The 16,481-nt window shown below is 34.1% G+C and overlaps 1 protein-coding gene across 1 annotated transcript; it reads right to left on the bottom strand.

Moving 5' to 3' along the window:
• Positions 1-6,303: 6,303 nt before the first annotated feature.
• Positions 6,304-7,925, bottom strand: LOC141719223 (ribonuclease 3-like protein 3). Its single transcript, XM_074521604.1, has 3 exons — positions 7,380-7,925; positions 6,756-6,902; positions 6,304-6,643 (listed from the first exon to the last, which is right to left on the bottom strand). The coding sequence occupies exons 1-3, from the start codon at positions 7,779-7,781 to the stop codon at positions 6,380-6,382; spliced, it is 813 nt and encodes a 270-aa protein (XP_074377705.1). The 5' UTR covers positions 7,782-7,925; the 3' UTR covers positions 6,304-6,379.
• Between the last annotated feature and the right edge of the window lie 8,556 nt (positions 7,926-16,481).

Raw genomic sequence — 16,481 nt, forward strand, 5'->3', positions numbered from 1 at the left:
CAGTTTTAAAATTTAAAATAAAACTGAACGTCCTTGTTTAATGGGATTACTTGGTAAGTGGAACGGTTTTTCTCCTTGAAAAATTGCATGTGATAAGTAATGATTACTGAATACCCGTGCCCATTAATTATCTTTTACTGCTGCATGTCTGACAGGTGTCTCAACGACTATTTTTTTACCGTGTATAAGTAAAAGAGAGAAAAGATTGTAAAATCTTTTATTTACTTTCATATTTTATCTCTCTCTTTTTACTTTTATTCTCTCTCATCTATTGATGATTTTTCATATAGACGTTTTATCAAACAACTTACATGCAATTTTCTTGTAATTCTCATGGCACCCAAGGACATAATTTTTGATGGCGCTACGTTTGTTCCTAATAACTTCTCCGCTATTCTTAGCAAGTCAGAAGCCCCATCTGAACTTCACTTCATTCATGACTTTCTTGCTAGTTCTGAAATTGGGTATGCTCTGACCGAACCCGAAGCAGTCTCTGGTACTCAAGTACTGGAGTTCCGGAGAAGCGGTGTATATGATGATGGTGGTGCTCAAGGGTCCCCAAGTATTATTTTTTCATCAGGGGAGGATGAGTATATTGTGACATTATCTACGGTTCGACAAGCACTGCAGCTACCTGAGAACTGTGTCTATTCTACTGTTGAAGAGCCAGTTCTTCAAAACATGATGGCCAGTCTGGGATATGAGAAGACATTGGCAAAGCTGGGCCAGTTGAAGAGATCTTTCATAAGGAGGGAATGGAGTTTCTTCTTTGATTGCATAACCAAGGCTTTTGCAAACAAATGTTCCAATTTTGATGCAATTCCCATATTCAACCAACAAATCGGGTATGCTCTCATAAATTAAACTGATTTTATTGGGGATAGAATGACATAAGATAGAACTACTGTTTATTTTTCTAGATTTTGTCAGCTCATCTATAGTTTCTGTTGTGATAATAAGCCCCAATCTGCTAGTGAATTAATTTCATCATTCAGACTAGCTAAAAGAGCTTTTAATGACTTATTATCTACTGATAATAAGAAGGCTGTGTTAAGACCCCTCCTAATTCCTATATCTGTCAAACAAGCCTTAATAACCTACTATCTAGTTAAATACACTGCACTATATCCTGATGTTCAACCATCTGAACCTCATCCATCAGCACCTACCACCTCTACTCAACCACCTCAAACTTCTCAACCTCAACCTTCAGATCCTACAGTGCACCCTTCATCTTCCAAACCTAAGAGGACTAAGAAAGTACCTCAGACACAACAGAAGAGAAGGAGATTCATTCCGCGAGATGAATCAGATGTTGAGGAACAGGTTCCTGTATCAGAACCTGTTGTTTTAGAAGCTGAGAAGGTCTCTTCTCAGAAGGATGTTGATATTGGGAGTTCTAGGCCCCTAACAAGGCTTAGAAAGCGTAATTCTGATGATACAACTCCTAAAGACTCCTCAAAAGCTAAAAGATTCAATTCATTGGCAAAAAGGCCTGGAGATTATAGTAAAAGAATGGAAGCAGCAGCTAAGGAAGGGGGTCGGGAATCTCTGATCTCAAAAGACCCTGTTGAAGCTCACAATTCTCCTAGTGCTTATCCAGACCCTAATGCAACTCATCTCTCTCCACTACATGAGCCAGAAACTCCTCACATTCCCACACCTTCAGTATCTCCAGTACATGCTGATAACCAGGGGCCAAGTGATGAAATTGACATCCATAACTTGGAAGTGCCTCAGGTTTTGAATTTCGAAGCTCCACCAACTCAAGTCACTCCACCAACAACACCAATTCCTGATGCTGATTTTAATCCAGAATTGCCTACAACACCTTCTCTGCATCTAGATACTGAAGATCAGATTTTAGGTGAGCATCAGAATATGGCTGTTGATCAGAACTTAGTTGGAGATCAGCACTTAGAGGATGATGTTGAAGCCTCCATAGCCTCTCATACTGTTCTTTTATCAGAGGATGCTGAAGATGTTGACTCTGTAAGTTCTGATGCTGCAAATGTTGATCATATTGGTAATGCTGCTACAAATGCGGATGCTGATGTAGCTGGTCCTTCTCGACATGCACCTCTACAAGCTCCTTCAAAAGCTGAGATAGTCAAGAAGTTTGTTACAGGGGAAGCACCAGTCCCTTGGATTGAAACTCCTAGAGGACAGGAGTGGACTAAAGAATGGAACTCAGTCAGTTTTGTTCCTTCTGAAAAGATTTTTTCTCAGCACTTGGCAAAAGCTGATGAGATGCTAGTCAATGATGATTTCAAGACACGGCTAAGAGTTACTACACTTAGTACAAGGCACCTTCAAGGTCAACAATCTGTAACTCAGGCCAAGGTGGACAAGATTCAAGAATCCTTGAATCAGCAAGATACAATTGTCAAGCTGGACAAAAAGATGTTTTTCAAACCTACCTTTGACAGAATTGCCTACATTGAGAAAACCCAAGAGAAGCAACAGTCTCAGATTGATGAAATTTTGAAAAATTAAGCTTCTCAGCAATCTCAACTCAATGAGATCCAATCCGCAATGGAGTTGCTTGTCTCTCTTCTTTTACCTGCTGATGCCAAAAAGGGGGAGAAGGTAATTAAGTCCAAATGCAAACCTGTTTAGACACTGATGGGAAAGGATGATGGTAATGACCCGGGAAACTCTAGAATGGGTGGAGGTCATGGTCAAGGTAAAGATCATTCATCAAGTAAAGCTGGAACTACAAGTCATAGAACAAGTTCTGATATTGGGAGAAGAATAACTTCTGATACTGGTAAAAGGATAAGTTCTGATGAACTTTTGGAACTTGATGAGGAAATTTCAAGACATTTATTTCTGAAAGAAAATCCAGGAATGGACTTTGAGAGTCTAAAGGAAGAAGAAGCTAGACTTAAGTTAGAAAAAGTCATCTCCAAATCTGAAGCTTCTGTTGAAAAGAAACTTCCTACGGCTAAAGGCATTTTGATAAAAGAAAGGACAAATTCTGTGGCAACCAAGGCAAAATCACAATTGCAGATAGATCCAAGGTCCAAGGGCAAAGAAAAAGTTGGAGAACCTGTAAAGGTTTATGTGCCTCCTATGGATGAAGAAATATCTGATGAAGATGCTAATCTTACTCTGGTTTCAAGGAAGATTTCTCAAACAACCTCTGACATGACTCAAGTTGTTCAGAGTCAAGATATAGTAAGTTCTGATATGACACTGAAGCAAGCAACCTCTGACATAGCTCAAGTTGGCTTGATATCAGAAGATAAGTCAAAGGAAACGTCTGACATTGCTCATGTTAAATCCTCAAAGCTACTCCTGCCGGGATTCACTAAAGCCAAACAGACTCAACCTTTGAAGACTGCAGCAAGTGGTTTTGAAGCAAGAGTGGTTACTGCAAAGGAATCAAGAGATAAATCTGGATTGGGTAGTGCTGATGAAAGAAGAGTGCAGAACACAACCAATGATCCAACTTCCTTAAGTAAACCAGGTGTTGGAGCAACTCCTGAAAGATTGAATCAGCTTGAATCTGTACAGATGGTTTACCATACCTTCTTGAAAGAACATATCTTATTATATTTCATGACAGATGGAAGGGTTTACCACATAAGGGAGAATGCTATACCACTGAAGTATTTTGAGGAATTAGAACATGTTTTATTCTTACTTCAAGTGAATAACAGATTAACAGAAAGTGCTGCAAATTATTTGAAGACTCAAATTCAGATGCAGAAGAAGCTTTATCCTGTAAGGTCTGACAGCACATACTGTCCCAAGTACAAAAATCACAAGGGTGATATTGTTAAGATGAAGCCTAACTCTGCTAAGATTATAACTACCTTTTCTGGGTTATAAGGCTGTAGAATTCAATCTTGAGTCTAACAAGTTATATTTGATCAGACTGGATCAGGAGATAAGGAAAGCTAAAATAAATGATCTCAGGGTTGCTATCTTTCAAATTGGTGAAGATACAGTTGAATTGAAGAATGCTAAAAGGAGAATGATTGATGAACTCAAATATGCTGAGAGATGTTTGTTAAAGAACTATCTCAGAACAATTCCTGACATTGAAGATATCAGTAATTGAAGCCAAGTCAAGATCTACAACTACTCAAATTCTGATGTGTATACAGACTAAAGTTGTTATCAGAAGTTAAAGTTGGTAAAGCTTTAAGGACTGTAAGTTGTAGTTATCTAGTCAAATTCTCATGCATTTGTACTTAATGTTTTTGACATCATCAAATATCTGTTAAACTTGTATATTATGCAAATTTACAAGTTGGGGGAGATTGTTAGATATATTTGATAATGTCATGTCTAATATGATTTGTGTTTAGTTTTCAGATCTTACTTAAACATGACAAATCAGTACTTAACTAGAAATCATCACTTATACTGAAATCAGAACTTAAGTTATCAAAAGATATTTATCAGGAGATAATATCAGGACTTAAGGAGACTTTCAGATAAGGAAGGCGGCTGATTGAAAGGAAAGAAGATCAAGATAAGCGCAAGAAGAGATATGCATGAAGAAGGAATTCTCTGAAGAATAGAATACTTGGAAGAAAAGATATCTGATTGATATATTTTAGGAAGCAGGATTATATTCCATACCAATTAACGATTATCTTGTAACTGTGTAGTATATAAACACAGACATAGGGTTTACACTATAAGTGTTATCATTATCGAGAATAATATTCATTGTAACCTTAGCAGCTCTCGTGATATTTTGTTCATCACTGAGAGAGGACAGTTCTACATTGTAACATAGTTTAATAAAGTTTGTTTTCTGTTACTTGTGTTCTTTGAATTCGATTTGATTGTGCTATACACTGTATTCAACCCCCCCTTCTACAGTGTGTGTGACCTAACAATATACTTGTTCGAGTTAATTTTAGTCACAAACTTTGAATTCAAGTTCTTCGTTGCAGCAAATGTTGAAAAGTAGTTCCGTTGAACTCGTTTTTGAAGGTATACTGAGAAATTATGTTGAAATTGAGTGGATAGATGCGAGAACTCGCGTTGATGGTTGAAATTAGTGATTGTTTCCGTTGATGAAGATGATGATGATGCTTGTAGAAGATGATGGAGCAGTTTTGTGCACGTGATTTGTATAACTGTTTTTTAATTTTAATTTTAAGGGGCAAATATAAAGGGAACTGTTTTTTATGGGCTGGGCTGGTGTATTTTGATGTGTTTCTAGTTTTTATTTTAAGGTTGTTTTTATTTGAATAACCCCATATATATATGTTTGATTTGATCAAATCCCAATAATGATTGTCAATTTGTTCATCGAAATCACTTCAATTTTACCAGCCCAGCTTCAATTTGCATTATTTTTGATAAATAAAATTGATAAAATTTTGAGTATACACTTTGATATACGATATATTACTACTAAAAGTGTTTAATGTTTTAATAATTTTATATTGAAATCATTTTAAGGTTGAGATTACAAGAAGAGAATAACACGGGCGAGAAAGATTTAGAACATGCGAAAAAAGTTTTTCGCTCAAATGAGAAACAAAAACGGAAGTTTAGTACATCTGCGATTAATGTGACCAATATCAAGTTTCAAGTCTTCCTTGGTTTTAGAATGATTAAATTAGCTTTCGATTCCGAATAAAATAAAATTAGTCTTTTATTAAAACAAATATTTTTTTAACCAATATTTTAAATTTTGATAAATACTTAAACAATATATTTTATAATATACAAAATATACTTAAAGTATTGGAAATATTTTTGTGCATATAAAATAATTTTCTCGGAAATATAATAAATATATGCAACTTAAAAGAAGTACTTTAATTATACATGGCATGAAATAAAAAATGAATATTACTATTCAATCAATGAATATTAATAAAATTTGAATAAAAGAACTCTTTTGTTGGATGTAAAAATATTTTTAGGGTAAAATATAAATATTTTTAATATAGCACGAGTACTCTAACATATATTACAATTTCAATATTTTTTTCAATCTTATTATCTTGGTGTAGAGATAATTTCTTAAAATGTTTAAATTTAATTTATAGCAATAAAGGAATTAGATTTATATTTAAGAAATTAATATATTTGAGCATAATTTTTCTAGCTTTGTTCAAATTAATTAATTTATGTCCAAGTAAGAGGATATACCTCTAAATTTTATGTTTTAATTGTACAAATACCAAATAATTATATAGGGAAGATATCTTTTCAAGTTAAAATTTAATAACAAACAGATTAAAATAATTATGTTTTCACTGATAATCATACATTCATAATTTCCAAATAAAAGAATATAAATAATCAGCTATTACAGTGATCTTTTTCTTTCTACAATACATGATGCACTACTAACAGCTAAACCCATTGAACACAGTATGCTCAGACAATATATGAGAGTTTAGCCTTGACCCCCAAGTTTTGTAACAATTTCATTATAAGCCTCAGCAGCAGCTCTATTGTATGCAATTATTTTCTTAACATTATATTGGCCTCTTCCAACAAACTGATTTGCTATGATTATTTCTATCTGTCCAGTTTTAGTCCATAAATCATTAACGTCTACCCTAAATCCATTCTTCTGGCATATCTCAAATAACAATGTCACCGGATGTCTTTGAAGTGTGGATGGAGTAATTATAGGTTGGAGCAACTTCTCAATTACCTGCAGTTAAATAAAAGATCGGTTAATTAGCCAATAATATATAGATCAATTGAAATAACGTTATGAAACATGATTATCTAATAAAAAACCAAATGAAGCTTTAAATTTAAACCTTGGAGGTAGTTTTGTTGCACTTATTACTATCAAGATACACAGCTCCGATCGTTGATTCAACAATGTTAGCCAGAGTTTTTGGTGCATCAATTAATCCCACCGAAGATGGAGGATAATTTGGCGCAGTCTTAACAAATTCTTCAATCTGCATCACACATACACACAAAAATATCAGTCATCTTCCCTTGATAGTCATGAATATGCAAATTTCATTCATTGCTATTTAACCAAATATACTGATAAATATTAAAAAAAGACAACTCAATATTTTCATCTAACAAAGTCGTTCATGCCTAACAAGTGAAAATCTGTGGAGAGGGTTTTTTTTTTTTTAAAAAAAAAATATGTAAAAAGGTGAATATTCATCGGTCAACTGGACAATTTAGCTAAGAGGTGTATAGCTTTAGAGATGCTCTCAGCTCCAGAGATTTTAGGAGGGATCAGTTTGTTAACATAGGCTAGAAGAGTCAGTCTGTTTAGTTTATCTTCTTTAAGTGGAAAAAAGGACAACCCCACATTATAATATTTACCAAATAAGTACATACTTTTCCTTATCTGTTTATGACCTGGAAATTAAGTAAAAAAAGGAAAAGAAAAGGGGTAAAAGGGTGAAGTTACTAACTTGGGCATCAAGCTTAGGTTTATCATGACGTAAAAATTTGTACAAACCGTGTCGGGCTGCTGCACGGGCGAGTTTCTCGGTACAGACATTAGCTGAACGTAACTGAGTCAATTCCCCAGGCGACAAATCTGGGTACATATCAAACTGTTCAGTTGCCATCACACAATTCAAAATCGAATCTCCTATATATTCCAGTCTTTCATACGAGCTTTTCATACCCTTATACGAATGATCCGTATATGCTTCTTCTAACAACCCCTTATTCTTAAAACTGTATTCAATGATTTTCTCCACTTCTTCAAAACTCCAACTCCAACTCGACTGGCCTTCCAAATCTCCTCCATCGCCTTGTACTGATTCCCCTGTACCGAGTTTTTGAAACTGCTCTGTAATTTCTTCCATGCTTGTATCGTCGATGTATGTAATATTTGTGTGTTGTATTTTTGGATTTGAGAAAGATAGACTGATTAAAGGATTTTGTGCAAATCTGGTTTATGATGTATGTTTTGGTCTGTTTAAATAATGATCTAAGGTTCACCCATTAATATCAAGACATCAATAATTTCCTTATTAAATGGATCAGAATCAAGAATTCTATTATATAAGGATTAAATATTTATAGTTTCAGATTCTGACTTTTTTGCAAAACTAAGGCATACGTTTTATTTTTGTTTAACGCTTCAAAACAAGAATGTTGACTTTGTTCAAATCTATTTACTTTTGGGTACAAAAAAAAATGATATTTTTTAAAAATAGTTAGATCAAAATTAAATCTTATATAATGATAACTTATTACTTGAAAAGCTCGATCAAATAAAAAAAATCAACACCCTAAAATAATTTCAAATACAATTGATTTGATAATTTTAAAAATAGACGAATAAGATTATATATTATAAGAATCAGAATTTATTACTTAAAAAGTAGATCAGTTAAAGAAAATGAGACTCGTGTAAAGTAATTCTACTTCAATAAGAAAACTAATTTAATTAAATATAAATTTATAAATTATATCAATTATTTTTTTTCCTTTATAATAAAAGTAAATGGATAAATTTAGGATTTATATTATATTCTTTTCTATTTATAAAATAAATGAAATGAATAAATTTAAATATTTGAGACCTCTGACCCTGCTCTATTAAAAATTTCTTTTTTGTTTTTTTGCCTTCTTTCGGTAGAAGCTTAAAATTAAAGCCTCTTATACGGGGGTTCTTGTTCATTGCTAACAAGTTTGGAGTAAACAAGAAAGAAACATGCTGATTGAGTTGCATCGACCAACACCTAGCAAGGCTGTTTATAATTAAACATTATTTAACAATTAGTAGCAGTTAGGTAGCACATATCAGGGGTGTACGCGGTTCGGATCGGATCGGTTTTGGGGTAAAAGTCGAATCAAACCGTGAAGTGCGGTTTTAAAAAATTGTCATCCGCAACCGCAAATGCGGTTGAGGTTAACCGCGTCATTTGCGGTTGCGAATTTGCGGATCGGTTTACGGTTCAACCACTTATTTTAAAATAATTACTAATTTGCAAAAAAGTAAATTCGGAATTTAATAAATTGAAGTTTAAGTTACGTGATAAATTACATTCAAAAATAAAATATAAACTAATGATCCGTGTGGAGTAAATATATTAAAAACATACAAAAATGTGGAGGCGAGAGAAAAGAAAAAAAAAGGATAAAAAAATTACATGTTGATTATATTTTTCATTTGTTTGGTTATATATCTTCTAATGATTGTGAATTTTATGAACGAATTCTTAACATTAACCTAAGATTAGTTGATAAATGTATATACTTATTAATTTTCATGATATCAACTACATTTTTGGAAATATATTTTATTATAAATATATGTTGCGAGTTGCGGCTGCGATTTTGCGATTTTCAAAAATTTAAAACCGCATCCAAACCGCGAATGTGCGGTTTTTAAAATTTAAATCCACAACCAATCCGCGTTTTGCGATTATCCGTAAATACGATACGGTTACGAGCGGTTCAGCGATTGAATGCGGTTGAACGGTTTGTTTGTACACCCCTAGACATATGCACCCCAAGCATGTTCCACAAAAAGAAGACTTTCCTAAACACCAAAAATAGAAGAAATAAATGAAGAAAATGAGAGAGAATAATAGCTACAACGGAACCAAACCAAAATTATTATTTTTCCTTAAATTTTAGTTCAAAATGAAATTGTTAAGTAAGAAAATCATACTGCACCGATCCATTTAAAATATTTTGATTTTGTTTGGTTCTGTTTCGGTTTAAATCATTTTTTATTAGTATAAACATTCAACAATAAAATTAAACTTATGCTTGAACTTGAAAAAATAAAAATTAAAAGTTTGAATGATATTATGAATCTATATTTTAACTTTCAATCATACTAGCATAAAATTTGTGCAATGCGCCACTGTTTTAAATAATTATTATTTATTTTAATAGTTTATTAATTATATTTATTAAAAAGGTTAGTATGTCTGAATAAGTATAAATGAATAAATCTTTCATATATTTTAATAGGTATTATAAAAATTAGGTTTTGAAATAAATAAATTTATAAACTAACCACAATAAATAAGTTTTGAAAAATATATACCGCACTTAAATAGGTCATGCATTTAATTTAAAATGTTTCAATTTAGAATTACTTTTGAAAAATTTAATATAATAACTATTACTATTATATCTAATCATAAATTTAATTTAAAAAATTCAACGATTATAATTTAAGGGACCAAAATACAATTAAGTTTAATGGGCTTTTAAGTTGTTTTTTTTATAATTGGTATAACTTGAGAGATATTAGCGTGCTAGTACCAATGATATAATTCAGTTTTGAATGAATCAACTGCGGTAATAATCGGATTTGACCCGAGGTTCCAAAACTGTCTAAAGAAGAGCCTATCAATCCTAAGAAAATTGTGCTATAATTCTCTTTTTGTAAGGACTTGAAAATGCTATCAAGAATGAGAAATGTTCAAACAAACCAGTGAAGAATACAATTTCTTAATCAGTGAAAAAGACCGAAGACAATGACTCAATCATGTATGCAGGTGACATAGATGAGCACTCTTTTGTGTATATGTTGTGTACTTGATGATTTCATGAACAAAACACCTTGGTAGATTTTACTTAGTGAAAATGTAGCACTCGACGGATAAGGATTATAGTCCCGACGGATAACACATTTTAGTCCCGACGGATGATAACTTATTATCCATCGAGTGAGTAGCTTATGTAACAATTAGTCTTTAGCACATTTCTGCATACACATTGTTTAGAATCTGTAGTAGTACTTAAGTCATGTTGACTTTAACTAGATATGCAGAATAGGTTGATTAATTGTACATAGATGATGTCTTGTAATTCTGCATAAATGAAATGGAGTCAAGTACCTGATTGCTACCCGACGGATAAACAACAATGAATTCGAAGGATGATCATAAACCCGACGGATAAAGAATTCAAATATTTGTTGACAGTGACAACACAGGCACATGCGTCGAGTGTATACAAATGGAATGTGGTAGCCTATTCAACCGGGTTTTCGAGAACAAAGAAGCATTACCATTTCCATGATATTATGAAGATATTCAAAGATGCTGGAATAGAGTAATGAAGTAGCATTGTATTAGACTTGATAGTTTTTGTTTTATTATCCTGTCTTATTACTTTGTAATCTTGGTGATATATAAACCAAGAAGCAGCAATAGAATAATAACTAAGGAACTAAGAAACCAAGAGATAAATATTTGTAAGCTGTATTCTTAGTATTTCTCTCGTTCTTAGTTGTTATCATTTTGTAAGCAGCTGTGAGCTTTTTACACACATAGTTCTCTCGATATATATTATATATCTCTGGTGGAATCATTCAAATCCACCAGAAAGTTTTTAAAGACTCTTGTTTTTAATTACTTGTGTTTTGATTCATTTCAAGTAACTATTCCGCATTCTGCTAATCAATTCACACTTATATATATATTTGAGTTAGAACATTTTTATTCAAGAAAAAAGTTTCAAGAATTCCATTTAACCCCCCTTCTGTAATTCTTGTTACATTGTTAAGGGACTAACAATTGGTATCAGAGCAAGCTCTTGAAGAACAAAGAGTTTAAAGATCAAAACAATTCAACAAGATGAACAAGAAGGATGTTGGAGTCAAGATTCCTTTTCTGGATAAAGATAATTACCATCATTGGAAGGTAAAGATGCATCTTCATTTGCTTTCTCAAGATGAGGCCTATGTGGACTGCATAGAAAGAGGACCTCATGTTCCAATGAGAGCTGCAACTGGAAATGAGCCATCTGTCCCTAAGCCAAGGCATGAATGTCTGATCCTGATATTGAACCATTCAGGAAGGATAAAAAGGCCATGAATATCCTGTTTAATGGAGTTGATGGTGATATGTTTGACAACATTATCAACTGCAAAACTGCCAAGGATGTTTGGGATACAATACAGATCATCTGTGATGGCATTGAGCAAGTTAGAGAAAATAAGATGCAGCTACTGATTCAGCAATATGAGCATTTTCATAATGAAGAAAGTGAGTCTCTCACTGACATTTTTAGTAGGTTTCAAAAACTGCTAAATGCTCTAAAGTTGCATGGAAGGGTCTATCAGACAAAAGACTCCAATCTGAAATTCCTTGGATCTCTTCCAAAGGAATGGAAACTAATGACAGTCTCATTAAGAAACTCACAAGATTATAAGAAGTTTACTTTGGAGAGAGTGTATGGCATCCTGAAAACTTATGAGCTTGAAATAGAGCAAGATGAGAGGATGGAAAGAGGAAAGAAGAAAGGAGGGTCCATTGCACTAGTTGCTGAGTTAGAGAAAGAGAAGGAGATGAAGATGGAAGCTGTTGAGTCAACTTCAAGGGTCTGTGAAAGCAAGGGCAAGGGGCTTGCAGTAGAAAGTGAAGATTCTTTGAGCCAAGATGACATGGAAGACATTGATGAACATTTAGCATTTCTTTCCAGAAGATTTGCCAAGCTCAAGTTCAATTTGGAGCAGCCAAGCCAAATAGAAACATGGTGGATAAATCAAAATTTAAATGTTTCAAATGTGGCTTGGCAGGGCACTTTTCCAGTGAGTGTAGGAAGTCAGATTCCAGTAAGAAAAAGTTTGAGCCTGTGGATTATAAGCAAAAATACTTTGAGCTGCTCAAACAAAAGGAAAGGGCTTTCATTACACAAGAAAATGACTGGGCAGCAGATGGTCTGGATGAAGATGAAGATGTCAGCTATGTCAATCTAACCCTAATGGCCAAGTCTAATGAAACATAAATAAGTTCTTCAAGTAATCAGGTAATTACTACAAACCTTGCACATTTACCTAAAGTTGAGTGTAATGATGCTATAAATGACATGTCTACAGAGTTATATCATTTGCGTGTTACACTTAAGTCATTTACTAAAGAAAATGCTAAAATCAAAGAAAACAATTTGTTTTTAAGTGAGAGAAATAATGTGCTAGAGTCTCAGTTCATTGATTTTGAAAAATTAAGAATTGAGTGTAAGATTGCCAAGGAGGAATTAATTGAGTCCTTGAAGAAAGAAGAAATTTTGAAGAAGCAGCTCGAGCGTGAACAGGAGGTGATTAAGGCATGGAAAATATCTAGAGATGTCCATGCTCAAATTACCAAAGTTCAAGGAATCGAGTCCTTCTGTGATGCAGCCTGGAAAAAGAACAAAGAGAAACTAGAACCAAATTTGGTGGAAGGAGTGCTAACAGATGTAGACTCGACGGATGATGAGGATCATCCGTCGGATAACAAAAAGGGTTATCCGTCGACTGATGAAAATCCTCATCCGTCGGCTGTAAGCAAGCCTATCAGTAAAGCCAAACTTGTTAAGCTGAATGAAAAGTATGGATTTATTTCCAAGAACTTTGTTTCAGGAGAATCGAGTCAAGTTAAGAAAGGGAAAAAGGCTAATATTGGTCACATGACTATCAAACAGTTAAGTAACATACTTGAAAAGATTGAGGTGAAAACAGAGGCTAAAAGGAAAAATAATAGAAATGGTAAAGTAGGGATTAACAAACACAATAACTACACACCTGATAAATATGCTCCTAGAAAAATCTGTGTCAAGTGTGGTAGTGTGAATCATTTGTCAGTTAATTGCAAATCTGCCATGCCTACTTCCATGTCTGTGCCACCTCACTTTCCTAACATGAATGCCATGCCTCCCATGCCTATGAATTCTATGTCTACACAGAATTTGAATGCATAGTTTGCTAATATGACATTTGCACCTAATCCATATTATGCTGCATTTAGTATGCCATAAATGCCATTTAGCATGCCTTACTGGAATAACATGTTCACTAATAGCATGCCATTCCCTGTTGATTATAATATGCATGATAATTCTGGTGCAATGAATGGTTTCAAAGGCCCAACTCAAATGACCAAGGATGAATCTGTTATCCCCAAGTCAAATGAGATAAATCCTAAGAAACAGAAAAAGAAAGCTAACAAGGCAGGACCCAAGGAAACATGGGTACCAAAATCAACTTGATTTGATTTTGATGTGTGCAGGGAAACATAAAGAATCTTTGGTACTTGGATAGTGGTTGTTCAAGACACATGACTGGTGATTTTACCCTGCTCACAGAGTTCAAGGAGAGAGTTGGCCCAAGTATTACTTTTGGAGATGACAGCAAGGGTTATACTGTGGGATATGACTTGATTTCAAAGGACAATGTCATCATTGAGGAAGTTGCCTTAGTGGATGGTCTCAAACACAATTTGTTGAGGATTAGCCAGCTTTATGATAAAGGCAACTCAGTAACCTTCAACTCAGAAGCCTGTGTTGTGACTAACAAAAGAAGCAACAAAGTGGTTCTCACTGGTGTGAGAAAAGGAAATGTGTACCTAGCTGATTTCAACTCATCTAATGCAGAATCTGTTACTTGTCTTCTCAGTAAAGCAAGTCAGGATGAAAGTTGGCTATGACACAAGAAGCTATCCCATTTAAACTTCAAGACCATGAATGAGCTAGTAAAGAAAGAACTGGTCAGAGGCATTCCTCTAGTGGAGTTTTCTAAGGATAGACTGTGTGATGCCTGTCAAAAAGGGAAGCAGATTAAAGCATCATTCGGGAAGAAACTTGATTCAACAATTGAAGAACCTTTGCAACTGCTACACATAGATTTGTTTGGACCAGTCAATGTGTTGTCTATCTCAAGGAAAAGATTTTGCCTAGTAATTGTAGATGATTTCTCAAAGTTCTCTCTGACATATTTCCTAAAGTCTAAAGATGAGGCTAGTGAAATCATCATCAATCACATAAGGCAAGTCAATAATCATCCTGATTTTAAGGTTAGAAGAATCAGGAGTGACAATGGAACTGAGTTTAAAAATTCAGTCATGAGAGAATTCTGTGAGGAAAATGGGATTCTGCATGAGTTTTCAGCAGCAAGAACTCCACAACAGAATGGAGTAGTGGAAAGGAAGAACATATCACTTATTGAAGCTGCAAGGACAATGCTTGAAGAATCTAAACTGCCAACATATTTCTGGGCTGAAGCTGTAAATACTGCATGCTATACTCAGAATATTTCCCTGGTTAATCAAGCAAGATGCATGACTCCCTATCAATTGTTCAAGAACAAGAAGCCAACTCTAAATTTTCTTCATGTCTTTGGTTGTAAATGTTATATTCTGAGAAATCAAACTGATCAAAATGGTAAGTTTGATGCTAAAGCAGATGAAGGAATTTTTGTTGGATATGCTGTTGGTAAAGCATATAGAGTCTACAATCTAAGAACCAACATTGTTGTGGAATCAATACATGTTGTGTTTGATGATAAAAAGATTGAAGGACTTTAAGATGGAGATTACCATGAGAGCCTCAAATTCGACAATATGGAGATGGTTAGTGATGACAGTGATGATGAGAGTGATCAAGAAACAGTATCAAAGGATAAGGCAGAAAAATATACTACTAATGAAGCACAAAACTCAACATCTGTCGAGTTGCAAAATGCTTCATCCGTCGGGAGGCAATCTGCGTTATCCGTCGGGAGATAACCAGCTTCATCCGTCGGTACTCAAAATTCACCATCCGTCGGGTTATCAAAAGGAGCAGGAAGTCAAGATAGATCACCTATAGAAAGTTCCCCTTTCTCAAATCAAAAATCCACAAACTCAGGGGGAGTTTCTAACAATCAAAACTCAATCACACATCAAGACAACAATGAGGCCTCTTCATCTAGAGCTAATCTACCTCAACAAAGAAAATGGATAAAAGATCACCCCTTTGAGCTCATAATTTGTGATGTTTCTTCTAGAGTTCAAACCAGGAGAACAACTCAAGAAGAATGTCTATACAACAGCTTTCTTTCCAAGGAAGAACCAAAGAAGGTAGAAGAAACTTTATTGGATCCTGATTGGATTTTAGCTATGCAGGAGGAGCTAAACCAATTTTAAAGGAATAATGTATGGAAGCTGGTGTCCAAGCCTAAAGGAAAGAATCCAATAGACACAAATGGGTATTCAGAAACAAGATGGATGAAAATGACATAGTAGTCAGGAACAAAGCTAGATTGGTTGCTAAGGGCTCTTGTCAACAAGAAGGAATATATTTTGATGAAACATTTGCTCCTGTTGCAAGACTTGAAGCCATCAGAATCTTCTTAGCCTATGCAGCACATGCCAATTTCAAGGTCTATCAAATGGATGTCAAAAGTGCCTTTCTGAATGAAGGTTTGGAGGAGGAAGTCTATGTCAGTCAACCTCCTGGTTTTGAAGATCCAAATTTTCCAGAACATGTCTATTATCTTTTGAAAGCACTTTATGGATTGAAGCAAGCACCTAGAGCCTGGTATGACACTTTATCAAAGTTCCTTTTGGAAAATCATTTCACAAGAGGTACTGTAGATAAAAATTTATTCTTTAGAAATGTTAATGGCTCTAGTATACTTGTTCAAATTTATGTAGATGATATTATTTTTGGCTCTACAGATGAGAAACTTTGCAAAAAGTTTTCTAAATTGATGCAAAGTAAGTATGAAATGAGTATGATGGGAGAACTAACTTACTTTCTTGGTTTGCAAGTTAAGCAAGTTAGTGATGGAATATTCA

Source organism: Apium graveolens, chromosome 1, assembly GCF_009905375.1.
Source record: "Apium graveolens cultivar Ventura chromosome 1, ASM990537v1, whole genome shotgun sequence".
Classification (NCBI taxonomy): Eukaryota; Viridiplantae; Streptophyta; class Magnoliopsida; order Apiales; family Apiaceae; genus Apium; species Apium graveolens.